Raw genomic sequence first — 22,264 nt, forward strand, 5'->3', positions numbered from 1 at the left:
CCCAAACGAGTGATTCCAGCGATGTTAGCACTGCTTCCCTGATGTCAGAGGAAGCCGGAGACAGGTCTGCTGATGGATGTGCTAAGCAAACCCTTCCTCACTGAGCTTCGGCAACAGCGGATTTGCAAAGGCAATCAGTACTTATTTTGTTGTTAAAAATATAACAAGGGAGACAGGCTCCTAATCACTTACGAGGTATCACCCATTTCACGCCCTGTTACAATGGACCTCTCCTTCCTCTCTTCATTTTAAAAGCAGCCTCTCTCTCAGAAGGCCAGAGCAGGGATCGTTTCCCCCCTGAAAATTCTCATTAAAAAAAAAGAAAAAGAACTATAATCATTTACACTTGAGAAAGGATACCCTTTTTGAGTAGCCAATAAGAACACATGTGCCACAGCCATTTTATTGGAGGGCTCTCACATTTTCAAACGTGAGCCCGAGTCCAAACCACCTGGAAGGTTTACTGAGAAGCAGACTGCTGGACGCCACCCTCAGAGTTTCTGACTCAGCAGGTCTCGGGTGGGACCTACGGATTTGTCATAGGTTTTTTTTTTGTTTGTTTTTTAATGTATCTTTCTAAAAATTCAAATACCATTCTGAATACTCATGGCCCAAGAACATTTAAATAATAAACAAATAAAAAAAAGAAAGAGATGTTAAAGATTGATCTTCAAACATTATGCCAGTGATGCCACGCTTGCCTATGATCTCACTGACAGGAAACCACATCCACACCTCAGAGGCCATCGAACCATTCGGAAGAGCTTCCTTAACTGTGAGCTGCTGGATGCTGCCAGTTTGGGCACTACTATTTTTTTTCAAGCTCTGAGTAGCTGTAGGGATCTCAGCAGGGGTTGGAGGCACCAGCTCCACCTTGGCATAGTGCCCAATGTGGCCAGTCGCGGCTTCAAGGAAGTCACAGCGCGGGGCCCTTTCCCACAAGGGTGCGGACAAACTGGGACACGATTCGAGGGTGCAAAGTCTGTGGCCTTGAGCGGCCAGCTGAATGTCACCCCCTCCCCTCTGTAAGGTGAGGATTTGTATTTTAACAAGTTTCTAGTTAACACTGCTGCCAGCCTCCTCCCCCCCCCCCCCCCCCCGCCCCATGAGATGGCTGACAATCATGCAGATGACTGGAATTTCACCCCCCATCCCCGTTTCCCTTTTGCCTGCCTTCATTCCTCAAACTTGATATTCACCATATGGTTTTATCCTAAGCATGGCTGGGGCTCTTTGAAAGGAAAGTCTCATTGCTGCGTACTGCAGCCATGAAAAATAAATCACAGGGAGGCTCCTGGCAGGCCCTCCGCGGTTGTATTACACGTGCTCGGCCTAAGTGCTTGGAGCACGCCACCACGTACAGGTGCAAAACCAGTCAGTGTCTGAGTGGAATTGGCAGCAGGTTTAATCCCTCTCATCTGTGGAATGAAGGGCTTGGTAACCTAGTTGACTAAACAGCACCGGGTTTCTTTCATTTAAGGGGGTTCGTCAGTGCTTAAAAATGCTAAAACAAAGAGTCTTGGATTGTACACATAGAACTAAAAGTATACATATATATAGTGCCCCCCCAAAATGTATACACATACTTTGAATAATTATAAAGGCAGTATTTATTAAAATACATTTCATTTCCAAAATTGAGCCATCAGCTGCTAAAGTGTATGTACATTATTTTGGGACACCCTGTATAAATATATTTTTTTCCAGTAGTTCAGCATCTTTATAAGGTCCCGAGGGCAGTCTGTGATGTCCGGAAGATATCTGTGCCAGCTGCCCATCTCCTGGTCCTGCAGGCTCTGTCTCAGGCCCGGTTCTCTTGGTGGAAAAACCGGACCTCAAGAGAATGGCCCACAAAGGACAGTGTTCAGGCACAGGGGTGAGTCAGGGAAGAAGCCCGGTGTCCCCTCCTCTGTGAGTGCTCCGCTCCCCTATGGAGCAGAAGCAGAGCGGGGTGAGGTGGCCTCCAAGGCACGGAGAAAGGGGAGTGTCAAGGCCGGATCAGTCTGGTTTCTCCACTGTGCTTGCAGGTGTGAGATTTAAAGGCCACCTAAAGTTCTCCAAGTAAAGTGTGTTGGGCAGAATGCATTGAAATTCCTTTGGAAAAACTACAATGATAAGTATATAAAACCATATGTGATTAATTGGTAACTTTAAAAAAAAAAGGATAATGACATTGGTGATGATGGGAGCTGGGTACTACCAGAAGTTTAAAGAACCTCCCTGGAGAGAACCTCTGACCAAGCAATTCTAAGGGGCTCCAGATGGCAGAATGGGAGCACCCTGCTCAGGGCTGGTTGGGGAACGAGGGCTAATGAGAGTTTAGACTGAAAACGATACAAAGCAGAGACCACGGAGCCACACGGTGGCCACAGTTAACCGAGAGCCCTCCCGACTGTGCCGGGCAGCGCCTAAAGAGTAGACCACGAGGGCTCGAGGCTGTGTAAGGAAGAGCCACGCGCCATGGAGAGTCCTGGTTTGATTAAAAATTTAAGACCTATCTATTCAACTTTGCATGAACGAGTATGGTGTTATTTTAACATTCCACTTTCAACCAAAAATCACTCAGTCTAAGTTTAAGTTCACAAACAATCGTTTTCAAACACTCTATCAAGAGTAGCAATAAAATCCTTGTATATATTATTAATCATCCTACCAATTGATATACTCACTGAACTTAACACCCAGTTGCTCTCTTATTGTGTTTCCAGTTTCAATGTTTTTTCCTTAAATGAAAAGCCTTATCCTCATAGATCTTTCTGAAAGATTCTGACATAAAAATAAAGAAAAAGAATGTAACCATGGTCCTTTGCCGGCCCGGTCCCTATCACACTATCTCAGGCTTCCATCCCTGACCCCAGCACTCCATCTCCAGCAGAGCCAATGGGAAACCGCAGGCACTTACAGCTCCCTGGATGGAGGATGGGCCAGTTCCTTCGTCCTCTTCCCCGTCTGGCTCCTGGTCTTCGTTGTCAGTCCAAGAGGATACGTCCTCTACCGAGCTAGTCAGATCAGGCAAACTCTTAGACGTTAACCTCAGGAGGTCCTCGGCAGAGGTTTCCTACGGGAACAAAGGTCCATGAATTACACGATGGCACCAGCAGTTCCAGGTCAAGGTCAAAGAAAACCAGCAGAGTCTGCTAGGGGTGGTCACATGCTTCCAACCTGAACACTATATGGAACGTAGGTTCCACACTTCCAGGTTTGCAAGGTTACCTCAAATGTCAGGGGTGTGCACCCAATTTCAACCCAAATCATTTTCCCCCCTGAAGAATCTGTGGTTCTTTTATCTTTTCTTTCTTTTTTTTTCTTTTTTTAATTATGCGGGCATCCTGGTATAGTTAACAACAGAGTTGGTAGGAACCAGGCCCAGGATGCCAGCCAGCTTCCGGCTGCTGTTCTCCCAGCAGTGTAACACTTACCTAGGTACAAGGCAACCTAGGCAGCTGCCTACGGCTGGGGAGAATCTGTGTTTCTTAGATGAATGTTTCTATGGTTAATCTAACATCCTTGAACTTGTGATCCTCTGATGCCCTCCCCTGTCTTGCTTTCGGGATACAGTTTAAATCCCTCATTGAGAGGATAGCATCTTAAGAGATCTGGCCTCTGCCCAGCTCTCCAAACTCATCTCCCACCATCTTTCCTTCCATTCCAGCCACAATGACTTCCAAACGCCCAGGCTGCCTCTGGCCCTATTATTGCCTTTTCTACCAGCAGCCCTCTTAGCCTAGACCACCCATCCTCTCTGACTAAGGCTTACTTGGGCGAAGCGTGAGTACCCTTTCCCGCAGGCCTTCCTGGATCCCATCAGGAGGCCTTCCACTTCCCTTTTTTTCTCTAATGTCCTTTACTGTTTCTGTTATTGCCTTGCAGTGCATGACCTGTCTATCTCCCTGACTTGTCCAAGAGTTCCCCAAACTGAACACCATTTCTGCTCATCACTGTGGCACCAGGTCTAGCACAGAGCTCAGATACCCACTGTATCCTCCTCTCCCCTCTGCTCATCTCACTATGTTCATGAGAGAGATCAAATTGTTTATTGAATCTCAATGCCGAAGGGGAGATGGATGATGTCTTTGCAATAAATGCAGCCCTTGAACGACTTTTCAAGGTCAATGAAAATACATGTTACCAGACTCCATTAAGGTCAGACCTATAAGGGGGCTTCACTGCTCACTATTATCTTGCTTTTGAGTCTCAGTTCTATTCACCCTTTGAAGTTGAATGGGAAAAACTTTCCCAACTTTGGGGGGTTTGCTGGTCTCTGGTTTTTAGGGAGTTCTTGTCAGTATTTTCTAAGAAGAAAGAAGAACAAGTAAATTTTTTAAAACTCCTCCCTCCCTAATCACATTTCATAAAACCCTGATGAATTTTGAATACATGAGAGGGCTTAAACATTCCCTAAATATGAATCTGTGGATTCAGTAAATTAACCCCATGGATATACTCCTTCAGTGCAGGGAATTTTCTTTTTCCGTTCCTTTTCTTTCACTACAGCCTTGCTCATAGTCCAGGTGTAGTGAGCAAACCCGTTGTTTGTTTTTAAAATTGATTTTTAGAGAGAGAGATAGAAACATTGATGAGAGAGAAACATCATTGATTGGCTGCCTCCTGCATCCGCCCCCCCTCCCCCCGCCACAGTGAACAGTGCTTGGGGAGGTCTCCAAGTTCACATCACCATTGGAAATATTAAAAAAGCACAAAATTACCTACCTTGCTGGCCACAACCAGCTGAACCATTCCAGTGGCTGAGCGAAGGATGGCCACAGCTTCCTCGTGGGACAGCCCGACCAGTAAGTGACCATTGATGACCAGCAGCTCATCTCCTAAGGACAGTCTGCCATCCCTGAGGAAACAGAGATGGGAGAAAACTCCCTTATCAAGACATCCTGGGCCTGAGAAGGGACATTGTACTGGAGCCGGGAGGGTGGTGACAGGAAACAGTTAAAACCAGGCTAAAGAGGAGGCAGGGGCAACTAGAAGTATTGGGTTGGGAGTGCTTTATTCTTTGGTCTGGCTCAGTCCAGGTTCCCATTGAGAGGAGTATGCTCCATCATCTTAGGTGGTCACCTCCTAACAGGCACGTTTGGAAGTTACCACCATGTAACCTGGCATTAATGCCAATGAAATGTCCCATTTCATTGGAGACCATGACAGAGGAAGCCAGACCTGAAGGTTATAGGAGTCAAGTCATTCTTAATCCTATTTGCCATCCTTCCCTCGGACTCAGTCATTAGTGTTTCATTGAGCTGAGTGCAAAGAGAGTAAAGGCATCATTCCCTAACCCATGCCCTCTTTCTTCCAGGTGGCATGCCCCTGGCCAGATTTCCTCTGTGGCACCTGGGACACCACACTGCATGTGTCTGTCCATCTCCCCCTGCCCACAGGGTTGTAGGGCTTTGAGGATAAAGTCTCTCAGCTCCTTTTCATCCTGCCCTAGAGCCAAGCTTCATCAGCAGAAGGATGAACACAAAAATGAAGAAAGAAACTAATCTATTGCCATTGCAGGTATCAGACTGGTTCACAAACGTAGGTGTACAAACATTCTGCTTCTTTCTTTTCTTTCAATTAAATTACAGCTGACTCAGAGCTTTCTTCCTTGGGCTGGCCGGGGGCACAGTTGTCATGGGAACTGGCTCCCCTAGGGTGAGTCAAGGGTCTGGGAGGCACACTCTGCCAGAGGGTTAGGCAGGCCCTTTCATGGTGCATCAATAGTCTCATGGGTTCCAACTAAGCCCCCCAAGGGTCTGGTCTCCCATGATCCCAAAGGAGCCTGACATTTTTCATCTTCATTGCTAAATAAGGGACAGGAAATCTTGTGAGGCTGAGAAACTCTAAGCCTAGGGTTCCACCATCCCCTCTGTGGGCGTTGTATTAGCACCCAGGGTACACCCTGGGACACATGCATGTCTCCAATAGTCCCATCCCCACCCAAGTCTGCATCTCTTCAATCTGTGGACCTTTGCTCCATTGTTTCCTTTCAACAAATCAGCCAACTTCCTTCCACTCTTCCCTCCCTCACCAGTTTCTTTCCATCCTCTAGGGCTCGCATCATACTCTTTTCTACGAATTCAGGCTTTAAAAGAAGGACAAGGGGCACCTGAGACTTTCAACTGCCTCTGCTTCTGTCCTTCAAACACCCCTAAGGTGGAAAAATGCCAAGGACCCCACTAGTTGCTTAGAATGGAGAGAGAAGGGGAACAGAGCAAGCACAACACCAACCACAGAGGACGCACACCTGGACCTTCAGGGAGGTGTGTGGTGGGCCACTCTGGAGGACAGGGATTCTGGAATTAAGAAGAATCCAATGGTTTTGGCCAGTGTCCCCGGGTTGACTTAACCACAGCACCACCGAGATCATCCCCGTTCCCATCCCTTTGTTTCCCTCTTTCATGCCATCTTGCTCTCCTGTTACTGACCAGAATGCCCACATGTGAACTATACACCCCAGAGGCAGATAGAGATATACACACAACTCCCAGCTAAGGGTGAAAAGAAATGAGAAACCCACTATAAACAGCTCACAGAGAAAACAGACAAGAACAGCTCTACGTAAACTTATCTCTGGGCACAGGAATTTCCTAATTGCCAACTTTCCAAAGACAGACTAGAACCTAAGACCTAGGATTAGTGGGAAAACAGCTACCCAATGGGAGTTACTTAAAGCATACATCATTTGGGAAGTTTAATGATGCTCTCCTGGATAAAAATGAGCTTCATTCTTCAATAAATACTGTCACACAGATAAATGACAAGTGTAGTTAATCTTATCTCTACTTTAGTCATTAGCCTACTTTCTAATTAGAGGACTGATGAGCAGGAAACACTTTGTTAGTCTGTACCCTGGTTCTCTCATTAGTTTTCCATTCTTTAGACTAAATAACCTTCAGCTCCTTCAACTCCACCTCAAGAGGTCTACTTCTGAGTGCCCTCTTGACCTTGGGCAGGCCAGTACTGCTTGGGTTTGCCATATCTCCCTCATTATCAGGGGACCTGGCCCAACCAATACAAATTCCAGAACACTACATTCACCTTTCTCACCAGTGAAACTCTATATGCCTACTGTATACATGTGGGCATACAACATGCACATACCCCACCGTGACTTGCAAACAGTAGATGCCCTATGTACAGCAGGTCCTTGAATAACATTTCATTCAACATCGTTTCATTGAAATGTTACGAGGTGCTGTAAGAACTTAACACTTGTTTATATCAGTTAGCCTATGGTAAAACTGGCTTTGTTATACATTGTTCTGCTTAAAGTTGCCGCACCTGTCGATGTTAAGTGAGGATTTACTGTACAGAGTAGCAATTAGCTAGCATGGCAAGGGCATGCCTTAAATTTGGGGACCGCTACATCCCTGTAATTCCAACAGGACTTCCTATTTTTTTTTTTTGGTACGACCTCTGCCTAAGCACTGTCTCTCTTCCTATTTCAGATAATTGTTCAGATTGGAAAAGTTTTGAGGAATGAATTTTTTTCAGGTCACAAGGAGAAAGGTTCACATTTACTTTTCCGCCTTCACATTTGCAGGACAGAGATACGAGTATATGAGTGTGTGTAGAATCCTGACACCACACGTGAACTGTGGTCGTATTTAAAACCAATCACTTTCCCACGTCATTCGTCACTGTCTTCTGGAAATCAGGATGTCAGGATGTGGTATTCCGTTATCTGGCACAGTCTTGATAAGAAACCACATATGACTGGCATCCAAAAGTTAGGATAAGTAACATTTGCTTGAAACTCAAAGTGGACTAGAAAGAAATCGCATTTCTCCTTGATGGTTTGGGGAGCCTACAATAACCCCAGCAATTAGCCACTTCCTATGCTCAGAGATAGGTTTAAATAGAACCACTCAGGCCTGATGTCCCTCTGTGCTCCAGCATAACCCTTGTGAACTGTAATGGCTAGTGCATTGACCAAGTGGAAGTCCCAGGGCCCAGGGGCAGGGAAGGGAGAGGATATGAAAGAGAAAGGAAGAGAGTTAACTAGTCACCTGTGAGCAGCACCTCCTTCCTTCACTTGAGTGACAACGATAGCGTGAGGTGAGCGCTTTGATCCTCGGCCTCCACTAACCTGAATTCCCAGCCCATCTGATTCTTTAAGCAGTTCCAGCTTCCATATCCGGCCAACTTCCTCCTTGGAAGAAAAAAGTGAGCACACCATGAAGTACACAGACAGATGCACAGCACTGACGCAGGAGAGGGGAGCTGTTGGATCAGGTCTAATACTCATCACTTTTCAACAGACATCGCAGGTGACCACAGGAGACAAAATGCTGTGGATTAGAACAAGTCTCGCTGGCAGTGCTGTCCAATAGAATGTTCTCTGATGATGGGAATGGCCTATGTTTGCACCATCCAACGTGGAGTCCCAGCCACAGGTGGCTATTCAGTGCTTGAAATGTGAGAGGCAACTGACACAATGAATTTTAAACTTCATTTAATTTAAATAGCCACCTATTTAATGGCTAGCGGCTATGATACTAGACAGTACAGCAAGACTGATTATTGAATTCCCTGAGCAGGATTCTGTTAAGTGAAGCTGCTTGTGCCTGAAACCCAGATACCACTGTGTACACAGCTAGTAATTAATAAGGGAAGATGAAAGGGAGACAAGCTAGGTCCTGGCGCCAGGAGACTTCCGCTACATTGAGCCCAGCTCTGAAGCTTAGTACTTCTGAAAGTCACCTGATGCCTAAAAACATCAGTTTCCTTGCCTCTAAAGTGGGGATAATTATTAATATTTCAGGTTTATTATTAAGGTTAAATGAGATATTTATGGAAATAGGCAGCAATGATCTCAACATCTAGTCCCCCATTCTAGGTACATAATAAATGTTGATAGGTAATCAAATATTACTTATAGTAGTAAAATCTGCATATATGTTAAAAATATCACATTGAATTGAATCTAAAACTTCCTTAGAGATCTTTGGTAGGAGAAACCAAAACAGTAAATTAGTTGATGAATTTGTTATCGACTTCTACAGACATTGGTATATACACTCTTTCAATACATTAAAAAATTCAACTCACAAACATTTATCCTCTTAAAAAAATGAGTAAATGTCTCTAAATCCTCTGGACTACTACCTCTGGAACACCTTCCTCTCTTCCCCATTCAGAAACAGCCTCCCTGGCCCTCAACGTATCACTTAGCTCCACTGATTCAAGAAACATCTCTGAGAATCACTTAGCCTTTCTGATTCAGTTCATTTCCCATAGACTTCCCGTTTCACTCCAAGGACACTAACATATTCCCACTGCAAAGTGTTTGAGTTCCCTCAGCTACTTAGCTATTCCGAGAAAAGAAAGCAAAACCTGCCCAAGTGGTTTATTCTGAGTCTTATTTGGGCTCGCACCTACAGTTCTTTCTAGCTCTAGACACATGGGTATGGGTCTCAATGCATTCTTCATCTGCTTTCTTCATCCATCATGAAGGTCCAATGGAACCATTAGTAAGGTCCCCTATGGACAAAGCCATCATCCCCCTAGAAATAGGCAATCTGCCCATTCAAGCTGCTGGCAAAAGTGAAGGAATGTGAAGCATTTAGAAAATCTGAAATACATACTGTCAGAAACTAAAATGAAACTTTATGCAATAGTAAAAAAAACAGATGTTGAACGGTCACTAATGTGCAGCAATAGGAATGTCTGGGGAAATTATTACCAGACAGAGACCTGTTGGATCCTAACTTTTTCTAGTGCTGCTCAGTGGGGCTCCATTACCCCAGCAACATGCAGTGGGTGCCAACTGTCTCCTTCATCCGCTCACCACAGACACACGAAGCCTGTCTGGCCAAATGTAACTTCAGAAGTCACTGGCTTACCACAGCAGTTCATGAACTTGTCAACAATCTCTATATCATCCCATCGGCTCACTTAGGATTCCACAGTTTTTGGTTTGTTGCCTCTGACCTCTGGAACACCTTTCTCTCTTCCCCATTCAGAAACAGCCTCCCTGGCCCTCAATGTCTCACTTAGCTCCACTGATTCAAGAAACATCCTTGAGAATCAGTGCTACTTTCAACACTTCCAGGCCATGAGAGCCTGTGGCCTATCAGATGGATGGCCCCAGAGGGAACAAATTCAGGGACACACTGGTTCTCTGTTGTCCTGGCTCACTGGGCATCCCACACCAGCACATGGTTCAGCCTGTGGCTGCCTCCCTGGGCCTCATGATGCAGTGGAGAAACTAGAGTAGACAGTGGCCTGATTTGCTTTTTCCTTGGAAGATATGCCAATGGCTCCCGGAGTCTTAAAGATGTGGGACAGTGCTTTGCCCTCTCTCAGTAGGAAAAGCCATGGAACTCTTTCCCAAGAGCCACGGGGACCACTATTAGAGTCTAGAAATATGAAAACTCATTTGGTTTTAGCTCAAATTAGTAAAAGCCTATCCATCCCCACTACTAGTTACACCACCATTTCCCCTGCCCTACCATTCTTTTTGTTAATGTGTCTAAGAACACATTAGTTATGCCTCATAGATGGTCTGACAATACTAGATTTTTAAATCCTTTCAGAAATAGGACTTGTGATAAGAAACATGCAAAACTATGATAACTGGGAAAGAATAATAGCTTAATGTATCCTTGACAGAAAGTTAAACACAATTTTTGTCAAAAGTACCCACACACTCACTTCACACCCCCACTCCATACTCCTGCTCCTGCCCAAAACACACGAGTTAAAAGCAAAATAAAATACATGTCTAATAAAAATGGCTTCAGAGGGCAGAAAAGACCAGTCTGTAATATAGTCTCTAGATATATCAGTCAAGAAACACACCACCCCTCACCCTTTTATCCAATACATATTTTGTTTATTTTAAATTATTTTTTTGAATTAAAAATTTTTTTTATTGATTTCAGAGAGGAAAGGAGAGGGAGAGAGAGATAGAAGCATCAATGATGGAGAGAATCATTGATCGGCTGCCTCCTGCAGGCCCTCCACTGGGCATCGAGCCTGCAACCTGGGCACATAGCCTTGACCGGAATCAAACCCAGGACCCTTCAGTCCACAGACTGACACTCTATCTACTGAGCCAAACCGGCTAGGGCTATTTTGTTTTTCAATAATCGAAAGTAGGAACTCTAAGTAGAGAGGTCACAGAAAGCAATGCCAGTTTCCTTGCCTTGGAATTTCTTGGTCATCTAATCAGGAGTTCAGAGGTACACAAAGGAAGGCACAGACAGGAAGAGGCAGATGTTATCAGTCTCAATTGTACAACTGTCAGTATGGCATTAAATTTATCTGCCTATAGCTGAACTCAGTGCTCAGTTAAAAATAAAGTCAGTGTTTGAAGTTTATTTGGCAAAAGCTGGTATTGGCCAAACACCAACTGGCCAACTTAAATATGATAATATTAAGTATTATTAATATTATTACTGCCTCCTTACAGTTCCTCTTGCGTATCTTATACACACTTCAGTGTGGTCAAAACAGTATTCTCCTGCCCCCACTCCTGACTTTCCTATCTCAATGGGAAAAATACTATCATCTACTCAAGATAAACAGGATACAAAACCCAAAAGCCCTCGAGTTATCTTTGATTCCTACTTCTACTGCCTAGCCCAAACCATGAGCAAGATCTTTGCAAAATAAACCCACATACATCTCCTTCTGTCCTTCTTCCCTGCTACTATCCTGTCAAAGCCAGAGCATCTTTACCTTGGGTTATCACAATAGTTTCCAGTCTGGTCTTTCTTTTTAATTCTTCACCTCCTACAACCCAACTACTCTCTATTACACAACTAGGGTGAACTTCAAAAAACAAAACAAAACTCATGATGCACTCAGCTTAAACCTTTCAACAGCTCCCTTAGGATGCGACCAGCTCCTGATGATGGCAGACACCACTCTTTGTAATCTAGCCCCGCCCACATCTCCCGAGCCACTCCTAGGCTCTCTCTCCCTTCACTCACTGTGCTTCAGTTTCTCTGCTCCTGGAACATTATCATCCTTGCCTTAGGGCAGTTGCACATGCTGGCTGCTCCCTGGGAACCTCCTGCTCCCAGATTTCCAGGGCCACCTTTTCTTGACACTCTTCAGCTCAAACATTGCCTCTATAATGAAGTCTTTGCTAATATCCATTATCAGTTAGCCCCCCACCCACGACACTGCCCAGCCACCACCTTTCACTTCACCCTGTTTTATTTCATTTATAGAACTCGTCACCATCTAACTCTCTCATTTGTTTATTTGCTTATTTATTGCTTGTGGCTCCTTCTATGTGATAAATGCCAAGGGAACCTTGTCTCTCATTTACCAATGGGTTCTCTATAACAACTCGAACAGTGCCTCACACATAACAATATCCATAAGTGCCATGAAATTAACAGTTCTAAGATGTTTATCCACAAATCTTACAGTTCTTCAGAAGTTATTGAGACTGACATTAAGAGGCTGGCTCAGATGCGAGACCTGCGTGTTTGCCAATGTTCAGCGTGTGAACACTGATCCAGTTGTAGACACGATTGAGTTCTGAAACAGATCCCGTCTAGACAGATGGCTCAGGCTGCGGTTCCCTTCACGTGGGCTTAAAGGGCAACGAGACTTTGTCAGTCTGGTGAGAAAAAGCCAAACCACAAAATTGGACGCTATGGACTCCTGCGCGAATGCCACCAGAGGGGCTACCTTTCCTATTAAGCGCCAAGGACTGTGTGAGCATACACGTGCACCTCTTCATGGAGGCAAACAAGGGGGTTTGTTTACCAAACAGGTTGGCACATTAAAGGGAGCTGTCTCGGCAGCATTTAAATGACCTCATCTTCTTCTGGAACCAAAAATACATTTTACAACAGCATCTTTGCCCCAAATGTGAGAAGACACATCACCCAACTAGAATTTCACTGCAGTAAATACTCTGGCTCTGATTATAATCCTATTCTGAGACTGCTTGATTCTCCCTTCTTATTTAGAATAGTCTGTAAGCTATGAAGAAATGTGTGATCATAATGTCAAAGCTGCCATCCCTTAGTCATCAGACCAAAATGCTGAGGGGAGAAGGTGGAAGCTCAGAGAAAGGACACGGCACCCGGAGAGCTGGGCTGGAACTCGGGTCCATCTCTCAGGCCTAGTGCCCTTGGGCTCCTTTATTAACTAATAGCTACAGAGCACCTACAGGTGCAAGGCACTGAGTTAGGAGAGACAAATAAGGTCTTTGCCCTTAAAGTCTATTGGGAACACATGGCCAAATGGTATTTGGAATACGTGGGATTCATGCATTGATGAAGATAAGCAGGGACTAGTGCAGGAGCCCAGAGAGGAGATGTCTGAAGATGGGGGCGGGTTATGGAGCCTCCTTGAGAGGGTGTTATTGTGCTTGGTTTCCAGGTAAGGTAGATGCTCAGCTACACTGCGGAAGGGAGAAGACAGTATAGTGAGAGCAGCATCTGCAAAGGCTCAGAGACAAGAGTGAGCATGGCCTTTTGGAAAAACAACAACAACTATAACTCACCCAGCCCAAATCAAGGAGGCAGAGAGTTAAGGAGGGATCAGATAATGCTGGGCCTCACGCACTATGCAAGCCAAGATGCTTGGCTGTTACCCCAAAGGCAAGTGGACCTGTCAGAAGTGTTTAAGCGGTAGTGTATGCGGGCATGCTGGTGCATGCGCAATGAGATGTGCCCTCTGGTTGCAGTGGGGACAGCGGATGATGCGATGAGAGTGGGGACAGTGAGAGGGGTAGGAGACTACTGTGACCGCCCAGATGAGACATGAAAGCAGCCTGGCCCCGACCTAAGGTTGTGGGAGTGGAGGAAAGAGAAATGGGGTGAGCAGGGAGATCCTAAAGGAAGCAGGAGTTGACAGGACTCGGTGACTGACTGGACAAGGTGTCAGAGAGAGGGCAGAATTTCAGCGGACTCCAGGACACCACTGTCCCCAGCTTGGGATAAAGGCATTTCCCAGGACATGGGACTGTCATTGCAAAACCAGGGAAAGTTCTGGGCAAACCAGGATGAGTGGTCACTAGTTGAGGCAGGTTTCTGGTTTGGGCAGCTTGTGGGTGGTGAGACCTGGAACGCTGGAGCAGACTTAGCGGTGTGGGAAAGGGATGCATTGAGGTTTAGGCATGATGTGAAATAACCAAGATGGAGACATCCTGCAGGCAACTGGTAGAAACTCGGGGTTCAGGAGAGAGGTGAAGGTGCAGACACGGACTTGGGAGACATTACCATGTAGGAGGACACAAGTTCACTCAGTGACCATGGGGGCTTCCTAGGAGAGGATCATCCTGATGCTGCGTTTGCTTGCTGCAAACATCAGGGACCACCTGGGAGACGTCCTGCATGTCAATCTCCTGAGTTTCCCATCCTGCCCTGAAGATTAAGACCTTCCTGAAGTCTCTGCTAAAGGCCTAAGGAAGGTCTGGTGCTGTAGAGGGCAGGTTACAAGTACTAGGGGAAGACAAAGGTCCCCAGGGACACATGCGCCAGCAGTGAATAACTCACCTGCCTGGCAAAGGGTAGGATTGTTTTTGTTAAGTGACTACCTTTGGTTGTATTCATTTTTATCATGCAGCATTATAAAAATACTACACATATGTCTAAACAGGCTTGCAAAAACTGTCACCTCGGATGAGTAATGATTTCTACTAGATGGTATAAGTCACTGAACACATCTCTAAAACTGCTTATCTATGTCCTAGGAGGTTCTTATGTTTTAGATGATGGGCCCAACTTTTGTATTTTTAAAAATGAATCTGATTGCATCCCTATCATTATGTGCTAATATTTTATAGAACCATATAAAATATGTTTTTTTTTAAAAGAAGGTATTTGTTAGAGAAAGTATTTTCCTACAGCTCTGGGATACAGGATATAAAAGCATATAAAAATCAGTAACAAATAACAGACTATGAAAAAGGAGCACCTGACAATTAAAAATGGTCTAACGATCACTATAAGCCTTCTCTGTAATTTATTAAGTCTTTTTAGATATATTAAATCATTAATAAAGCAGAAACGGAACAGTTCTGACAGGTTTAATCTCCCATTATTCAAATGGATGGAATTTTCCCCCTGAAAGGCTTAAGAGGTAAATAGCTAATTTTTGTTTTTCTGGAAATTCCATTTTAGCATGGCCTTGGGCTCATTCTGGAGTAAAATATAAAAATCCACCCAGCCCAAGAACCTAAGTAACCTTCTGTGAAGATCTACTGGTTCCAATTTGAGTACTACCTGAATGTGGGGGGGTGGGGGAGCTACTTCTATCAATTTTTGATAAATGCATCTAATGATGACACTTTTGGGGTTGAATTTGTGTCTAAGAATATTCTGACTTTCCAAGACCAAGAGTCACTAATAAAGTCTATAGATTATGGACAGAGATGAAGAATGCTAATTCCAGCTGGTAACTCTCTTCTTTCTATAGGCATATGGCCTTAAAAAAAAAAAAATGCCCCAAAAGCAATTGATCAAGTTTGTTTTTCCCCCAGATTTTCTTTATATTTTCTTGGATATGTGACCTTGAGTGTAAAAGTCAGGTACTCTGATAGTTGTAGTCTTTAGGTAGTCTAATGCAGAAGTTCAATTTTATGTTATTTGCCTTTAATTAAGATGAGCAGAGGCCGGACCAGAGTGGTTCAGTGGTTGAGTGTTGACCTACGAACCAAAAGGTCACGGTTTAATTCAAGGTGAGGGCACATGCCTGGTTTGCAGGCTTGGCACCCAGTGCGGGAGGCAGTTGATCGATGATTCCCCCTCATCATCATTGATGTTTCTATCTCTCTCTCCCTCTCCCTTCCTCTTTCTGAAATCAATTAAAAAATATTTTTAAAAAGATGAGCAGAGGATGATACTTTTTTAAAAGTTTGGTGTTTTTCTTTCTTTTAAGAGCATTCCAAATTATTTTCACTCATCTACAACAAATGAAAGCCTGTTCTTTAAATTGTATATGAGAGTCAACCTTAAATTTTTGCTACCTTAAACCTTCAAAATGATTAAAGATGTCAATACTCTTGTTTTTCCCCCCACTGACCTCCCCCCGGCCTCCCCTACCTCCAGCGGGGTGGGGGGGTGGGGGGCGGGAGAAGAGACATATGTACTACTATTTATAATACCTTAAACAATAAAAAAAAATGTCAATACTCTCTAACTTATTTTTCTTCATCTCAGCTTTCTACATATTTACAATCTAATCACTGGGGGAAATCCTATCAAGATATAGTATACGTTGATAAGGAATACACAGGTTGTTCCAAAAACATGTATACACACTTTAACAGCTGATGGCTCATTTATTTTGTTTCGGCCAGACTAAGTTTTGAACAAAGGGAATTCAGCCTAAAATGCTACTAGAAGTTTGAAAAATGCAATTGAAGTTCAAACACTGCCTTTATAATTATTCCAAGTGTGGATACAAAGGGCATGCTCCTCAAAATGTATACACACTTTAATACCAGATAACTCATTTAATTTTCACATTTAACTGATTTAAAATAATAGGTGAAGTCAGACTACTAGTAAGCTTTGAACAAAGAAAATTTACCCACTAGATTTTTTTTATGGGGATACATAAAAGATGAAGTTTATGGGACAAAACCAGCAACAGTTGACAAACTGAGGGTGCACAAATACTGAATGAAATTGATTCTTGATGGAGTGATTCCATTGCTCCATATTATCAGCAGTGCCTGGACCAGAACAGGCATCAGTTTGAAAATAGGTGTTGACAAAAAAAAATTATTCATTTCTGTAGATTCTTTTAAATTTTGAAAATGAACTGACTTTATAATCATTCAAAGTGTGTATACATTTCTGGGGGTACCCTGTATTATAACACAGGTGTTACTTGCTTTTTCTAAAGTTCATGTTATGACACCACGCTTTTACAAAAGACCTACAGTAGACCTGTTTTCACTCACTGAAAGAAATCCAAAGAGGACTTTTGCTTTTATGAAAAGAGCAAAAAGTGAAAATAGCGTCCAATGCTTGTTTTCCTGGGGGCAGTTACAGAGGCAGCATGCACCCCAAGCAGTGAGAATGGCACTACTTTTACTATGTGAGTGTTATTTTAGATTTTGGGTGTTATTTGTATGATTTGGTAGATTATTTGGGGGGGCCTGGGAATGCAAAAAAAAATGTTTCCATATAAATTAATAGGAATTGCTACTTTGCTTTAGGCCATTTCAGCTTATAAAAGGTTTATAGGAATACTAGAGGCCCGGTGCATGAAATTCATGCACAGGTAGGGTCCCTGGGCCTGGCTGGCGATCAGGGCTGATTGGGGCCTTCCGGCTGCCTGCTGGGGCCTTCCTTCCCCGGCTGCTGGCTGCTGGCCGCAGGCCAGGGCTTTCCTTCATTCCGCACCACCCCCTGGTGGTCAGCACACGTCATAGCAAGCGATCAAACTCCCAAGGGGACACTTTGCATATTAGCCTTATATATATATAGATTCTACTTTTGGATTGGGGGGGGGGAGACTATATTTTTATTGACCTTAATTTCTGGGGTGGGAATTATAATGTTTTCTTTGCCCTTCATCCTTTTTGGGGGGAGCATAACTTGGTAGAAAAGTCATTGATAAAAACATTGGTTTTTCTTCTAATCTGTTTACACATTCCATCCACAAAGATGCCTCCCTCTGTGAAAGGCTTTAAGACGATCACCCAGCTCCTCAAATGAAGGAATGTGGTCCTTTAAGAGAGGGTTATTTTGATTATTCTCAACCCATTATACAGATAGGCTACAATTGCAGAAATATGCATAAAACAGCCTTTAGAAATGACATTCACTCATAGGGTTCCACCTCCCAACAAAGCTGAGCTGGATACTTCCCTCTGGGCTCATTTTCCACCTTTCCAACTCTCTCCCCCATCTCTAGGGTGCCTCCTGAGTCAGAAAAGACACCAATGAGGAACCACTTAGAATGTTATAGCTTCATTAAGAATCCACAGGAGCCCTAGGCTCAATGGATAGAGTGTCAGCCTGTGGACTGAAGGGTCCTGGGTTTGATTCCAGTCAAGGGCACATGCCCGGGTTGTGGGCTCGATCACCAGAAGGGGACATACAGGAGGCAGCCAATCAATGATTCTCTATCATCATTGATGTTTCCATCTTTCTTTCCCTCTCCCTTCCTCTCTAAAATCAATAAAAACATATTTTTAAAAAAAGAATCCATAGGAGTATCTGCCAAAAGGATTCTTGGAAAGAGCATGCTTGGCCTGCAGAAATGTAACTTAACGAGAGAGAGCTGGATAAAACCGGGGAGACCATTTGAGGCTAGAAGCATGCCTCAGATGTGCTTCAGAATATACCACATCTGCTTTGCCTTTAGGTAGTAAGACCAGCCCTGACCATCACAGCTGGATATCATAGTATCAGAGATGTTTGTGACGTTCCTAAACTTCGCTGGAATTCAGCAGTGTAATAACATAATCCCATGAAAATGTCACTGGTTTTGAAGTGTTAAAAATAAAAGCAGATGCTTCCCTGCATGCTGGACATCCTTCCTGTGTAATACCGAGGCTTGGATATTTATGCTATCAACTGCCACCAGGAATTCTTGGCCTCGCAGTGGCAATTCTCCTGGTGACAGCAGTGATAAATAATGATGCAGTTCAAGTACTTCATCTGGGCCTCATATGACTCAAATTATTCCACAGAAGGCTTGCATTTTCCACTTAGGATCACTCGACTCGCTCTCTATTTAAGTGGGATGAAATGACTTGGACTTTTTGGTTGTTATTGCTATGTCCTCTGATCATTTATCTTAATAAATGGGTTGGCTTCTAAATGCAAGTTCACCTTAGACATATTTTCTAAGCTTTAAAAAAAGCAACTTCTAAAAAAACATTACTTTTACAATTCAGGTTCCGCAATCAAACCAAACCTTACCTTCGCCAGGCAGTCGCTTGATTGGAAGTCCGTCTTCCCCGATTTTGAGAAGTGGCATTTATCATTGCTTGTGGGCAGAGGAGTCTCTGTCTTTGGAACTCTAGGCTCTGTCCCTCTGTCCACTTCTGACCCGTCTAGATGGGATGCAGCCACTTCCTTCAGAGAGTCTGGGCCATTTTCTAGCTCAAAGGCATGGCCATTTCCAAGTTCTGGGTCTGGGCCATTGTCCAGCTCAGAGACGGGGCCATTGTCCAGCTCACACCCAGTGCCGCTCTTGGATTCTTCAGTGGCCTTGTGGGTAGAAGGCCTGGAAATGACTCCAAACTTTCTTGTTCTCTTCCCCTTTTTCACGGTTCGGTCACCCAGCTCCAAGGTCGGTGTCTCTCCTGGCTCCGAGCTGTTGCCGCTGTTGCCATTGTAAGGAGAATGGACCTTGTGCTTGAAGCGGCGCAGCATGATCAGGTAGAGGAAGCCGCCATTCCAGCACTGCTCAGCCAGGTAACTGCAGCAAACACAGACAAAGGAGCGGTTAGGACCCTCCAAGCGGCCCTCTCCACAATGCAGCGGTGGGCACACTCAGTGCCCCACACAGGACCCATGCGATTAAGCAGATTGAGACTTAACACTCATTTCATCCTTTTAATCTATGTAATTGTGGATGCTAAAAAGGACTCCAAAACAAAGCAGAAAAACCAAGTGAACTAGAACTTCCTAATGAAAATACCCTAGGATAGGTAATCAGAGAAGGCTGCTCCTATTAACAGAGCCAATCCTAACACACCATTAAATTAAAAAGAAATCCTCCACTCAGCAACTTCTTGCATCAGAATTATCCTAGCCGCCCACTCATACGGTTCCGACGTAGTAACACTGCAAGCTCCCAGGGTAAAATAGATTGGGGGAAATGTAAAGCTCTGCTCTTACGATCAAAAAATCAACTGCACAACAACAGGAACCTCTGCCTCACAGCAGTTAAAGGAAAAAGAAGGCGGGGGGTGGAGTGGTGTTGGCTGGTATCGAGATGCAACTGGCAGTAAGCACTGGCATGTGTGTCCCGCATTAAAGGGGTGTCGGCTCGTTTCTCGGTAATGTTCTAGTCTGGATTGTCCACGGCACACGTGGGCCATCGCTCCCAGTCTGGGCATCACATGAAAAGGAACACTGACAAAGTGGAAAGCACAGACCCAGTGACCAGGACAAAAAGGCTGTGCAAACTGTGTGAACCAGAAATAGTGGGAGGGAAGAGGGAGCCTTAGCTTGAAGAAAAGAAGGGCCAGCTCAGTTGTTTTTTCATGTATTTCAGGGCTGCCAAACACAGAGAAGCAGGAAATAATAGAAAAGAGACGATGCACAAGAAGCCTGACACACAATACTACTCCAGATCTTAAAGGATAACAAGAAAACAGAACATCAGATGAGATGAGTAATTAGCGGTGATCACACCAAGTCATTAAAGCTTCAGCAAAGAAAATACTTGCTCAAAGTCAGGAAACCAGGCTGGGCTGGACCCTCCACCCGTGCCATCCAAGATAAGGAAGCATGAACCCCAGATGAACCCAGGGACATGCCTTTGCCACTGGAACCTTGCCACATTCTACACATCACCGGTTCCCAAGCAAACAATGTCAACAGCCAACTCCTTAACGAGTCAGACTTGCTGCTGGTCTTCATGAGCCCACCAAGGAAAGGCCTTCATCTTCAATCAGTGAAAAACAGAACTTTCCCAAGTATACCAACCTAGCTACACTCCCTCTAGGCCTGAAACCAGCCCTGCGAGCTGGGGCAGTTTTTGCATGGGAAGGGGAGATGACCAGCTATGTTTAAACTGTAAAGTTCTGGGCCAGAGGCATATATTCCCCATACCTAATGCAATGACAGTGACTATCCTACTGAAGAAGAGAATAATTCTGAATTTGCCATGGAGTAAAGTGAACAAAACAGAAGGGCCTTTAAACATCAACCAAAGCTAATAAAAACTCTCTTTGATCCTAGGCCAGTGGTCGGCAAACATTAGGTAACAGAGCCAAATATCAACAGTACAACGATTGAAATTTCTTTGGAGAGCCAAATTTTTTAAACTTAACCTTCTTCTAACACCACTTCTTCAAAATAGACTCGCCCAGGCCGTGATATTTTGTGGAAGAGCCACGCTCAAGGGGCCAAAGAGCCGCATGTGGCTCGCGAGCCGCAGTTTGCCGACCACTGTTTTAGGCTATAAACCATGGCAATAAACTTACACATAAAACCCAGGTAGATAAAAGATATCATACAAGACTCAGATTGTTCTGTGAAATACAGTGGGAGGAAGAGGTATAAAGACCAGTCCACTGGAGTATAGTAATGAAAACGCAACCTGGTTTTTAGCATAAATTTTCTACAGTGTTTAGATTTTATTTCCTTGGATTGTTGTGGTCTCTTTTCTCACACTAGAAAAAAATTCTTGTAAAGGTATAAAATCCTAACAGCGGTTGGCCAGGTTGTAAGGGTTTCTTTGAGCAAACCACTATTATGAATACAATGCATATACTCAGATGTTATGGAAAAACAGATGTTATGCAGTAGTAAAATTGCATAACAGGTTGAGAATTAGATGCCCAAAGTTCTGCCTTTGGCCCAACCGTGTAAAGCAATGGTAATTTCCCCCAATTTTTATCAACTGGTGAATATATACACAAAATGTGGTACATCCATATAATGGAATATTATTTGGCGATAAAAAGTAAGAAGTATATGCTACAACTTAGGTGAAGCTTGGAAACATGCTAAGTGAAAGATGCCAGACCACCTATATGGTTCCACTAATTGCCCCATGTTCAGAATAGGCGAATCCATTAAGATGAAAAGTAGATTAATGGATGCCAGAAACTAGAGGAAGGGGAAAACTGGGACTGACTGCTAATAGGCACAGGGTTTTTTTGGGGGTGAGGGGATGATGGGAATGTTCTGGAACTAGGTAGTGGTGAATTAGATATATCCACTTAAAATAAAGTGGAATTAGATATATCCCCTTTAAAATGGTGAATTGTATGTTATTTAAATTATGTTTCAATTAAGAAAACAATAGCAAATAAAATAATATTGGCCAAGTTTTGAGTTCACTTTTGAGTAGGTAAGCCCTAAGAACTGTTTAACAGAAGAAGAACCTGAGGCTCAGAAATATTGATTCACTTGCCCAGGTTCCCATGCTGCTAAGTGGGAGACCCAGGCCTGTCTGATCCCCAAGCCCATGCTACATTTGCTGTGCAATTCTGCTTCTTCCATTGTTACCTTCCCAGGCGCTGCAGTCCCCTCATCTGTAAAATGAGGCGTTACAATGAGTCATCTAAGTTACTTTCACGTTCTAACGACTGTGGATGCTACTGTCCCAGGAAGAGTTCTGGGGGTTAAAGCAGCAAGCCTCCCAACAATCCCGTACAATG

At 44.0% G+C, this 22,264-nt stretch overlaps 1 protein-coding gene across 4 annotated transcripts in view; it reads right to left on the bottom strand.

The window, feature by feature from the left end:
* PDZD2 (PDZ domain containing 2) overlaps window positions 1–22,264 on the bottom strand; it is a gene marked incomplete at its 5' end in the record, with an annotated part of 214,524 nt that overhangs the window by 66,970 nt on the left and 125,290 nt on the right. For 3 of the 4 annotated variants that reach the window (XM_079796196.1, XM_079796198.1, XM_079796197.1), the window contains 4 exons: window positions 2,903–3,058; window positions 4,711–4,843; window positions 8,001–8,143; window positions 18,846–19,347. In XM_079796196.1, coding sequence (XP_079652322.1) covers window positions 2,903–3,058; window positions 4,711–4,843; window positions 8,001–8,143; window positions 18,846–19,347 — 934 coding nt within the window. Of the gene's footprint in view, window positions 1–2,902; window positions 3,059–4,710; window positions 4,844–8,000; window positions 8,144–18,845; window positions 19,348–22,264 lie in introns of those variants that run through there. The other variant, XM_079796199.1, reaches the window with a different exon arrangement.

The sequence above is a fragment of the Cnephaeus nilssonii genome (assembly GCF_951640355.1).
Source record: "Cnephaeus nilssonii genome assembly, chromosome: 2".
Lineage (NCBI taxonomy): Eukaryota > Metazoa > Chordata > Mammalia > Chiroptera > Vespertilionidae > Cnephaeus > Cnephaeus nilssonii.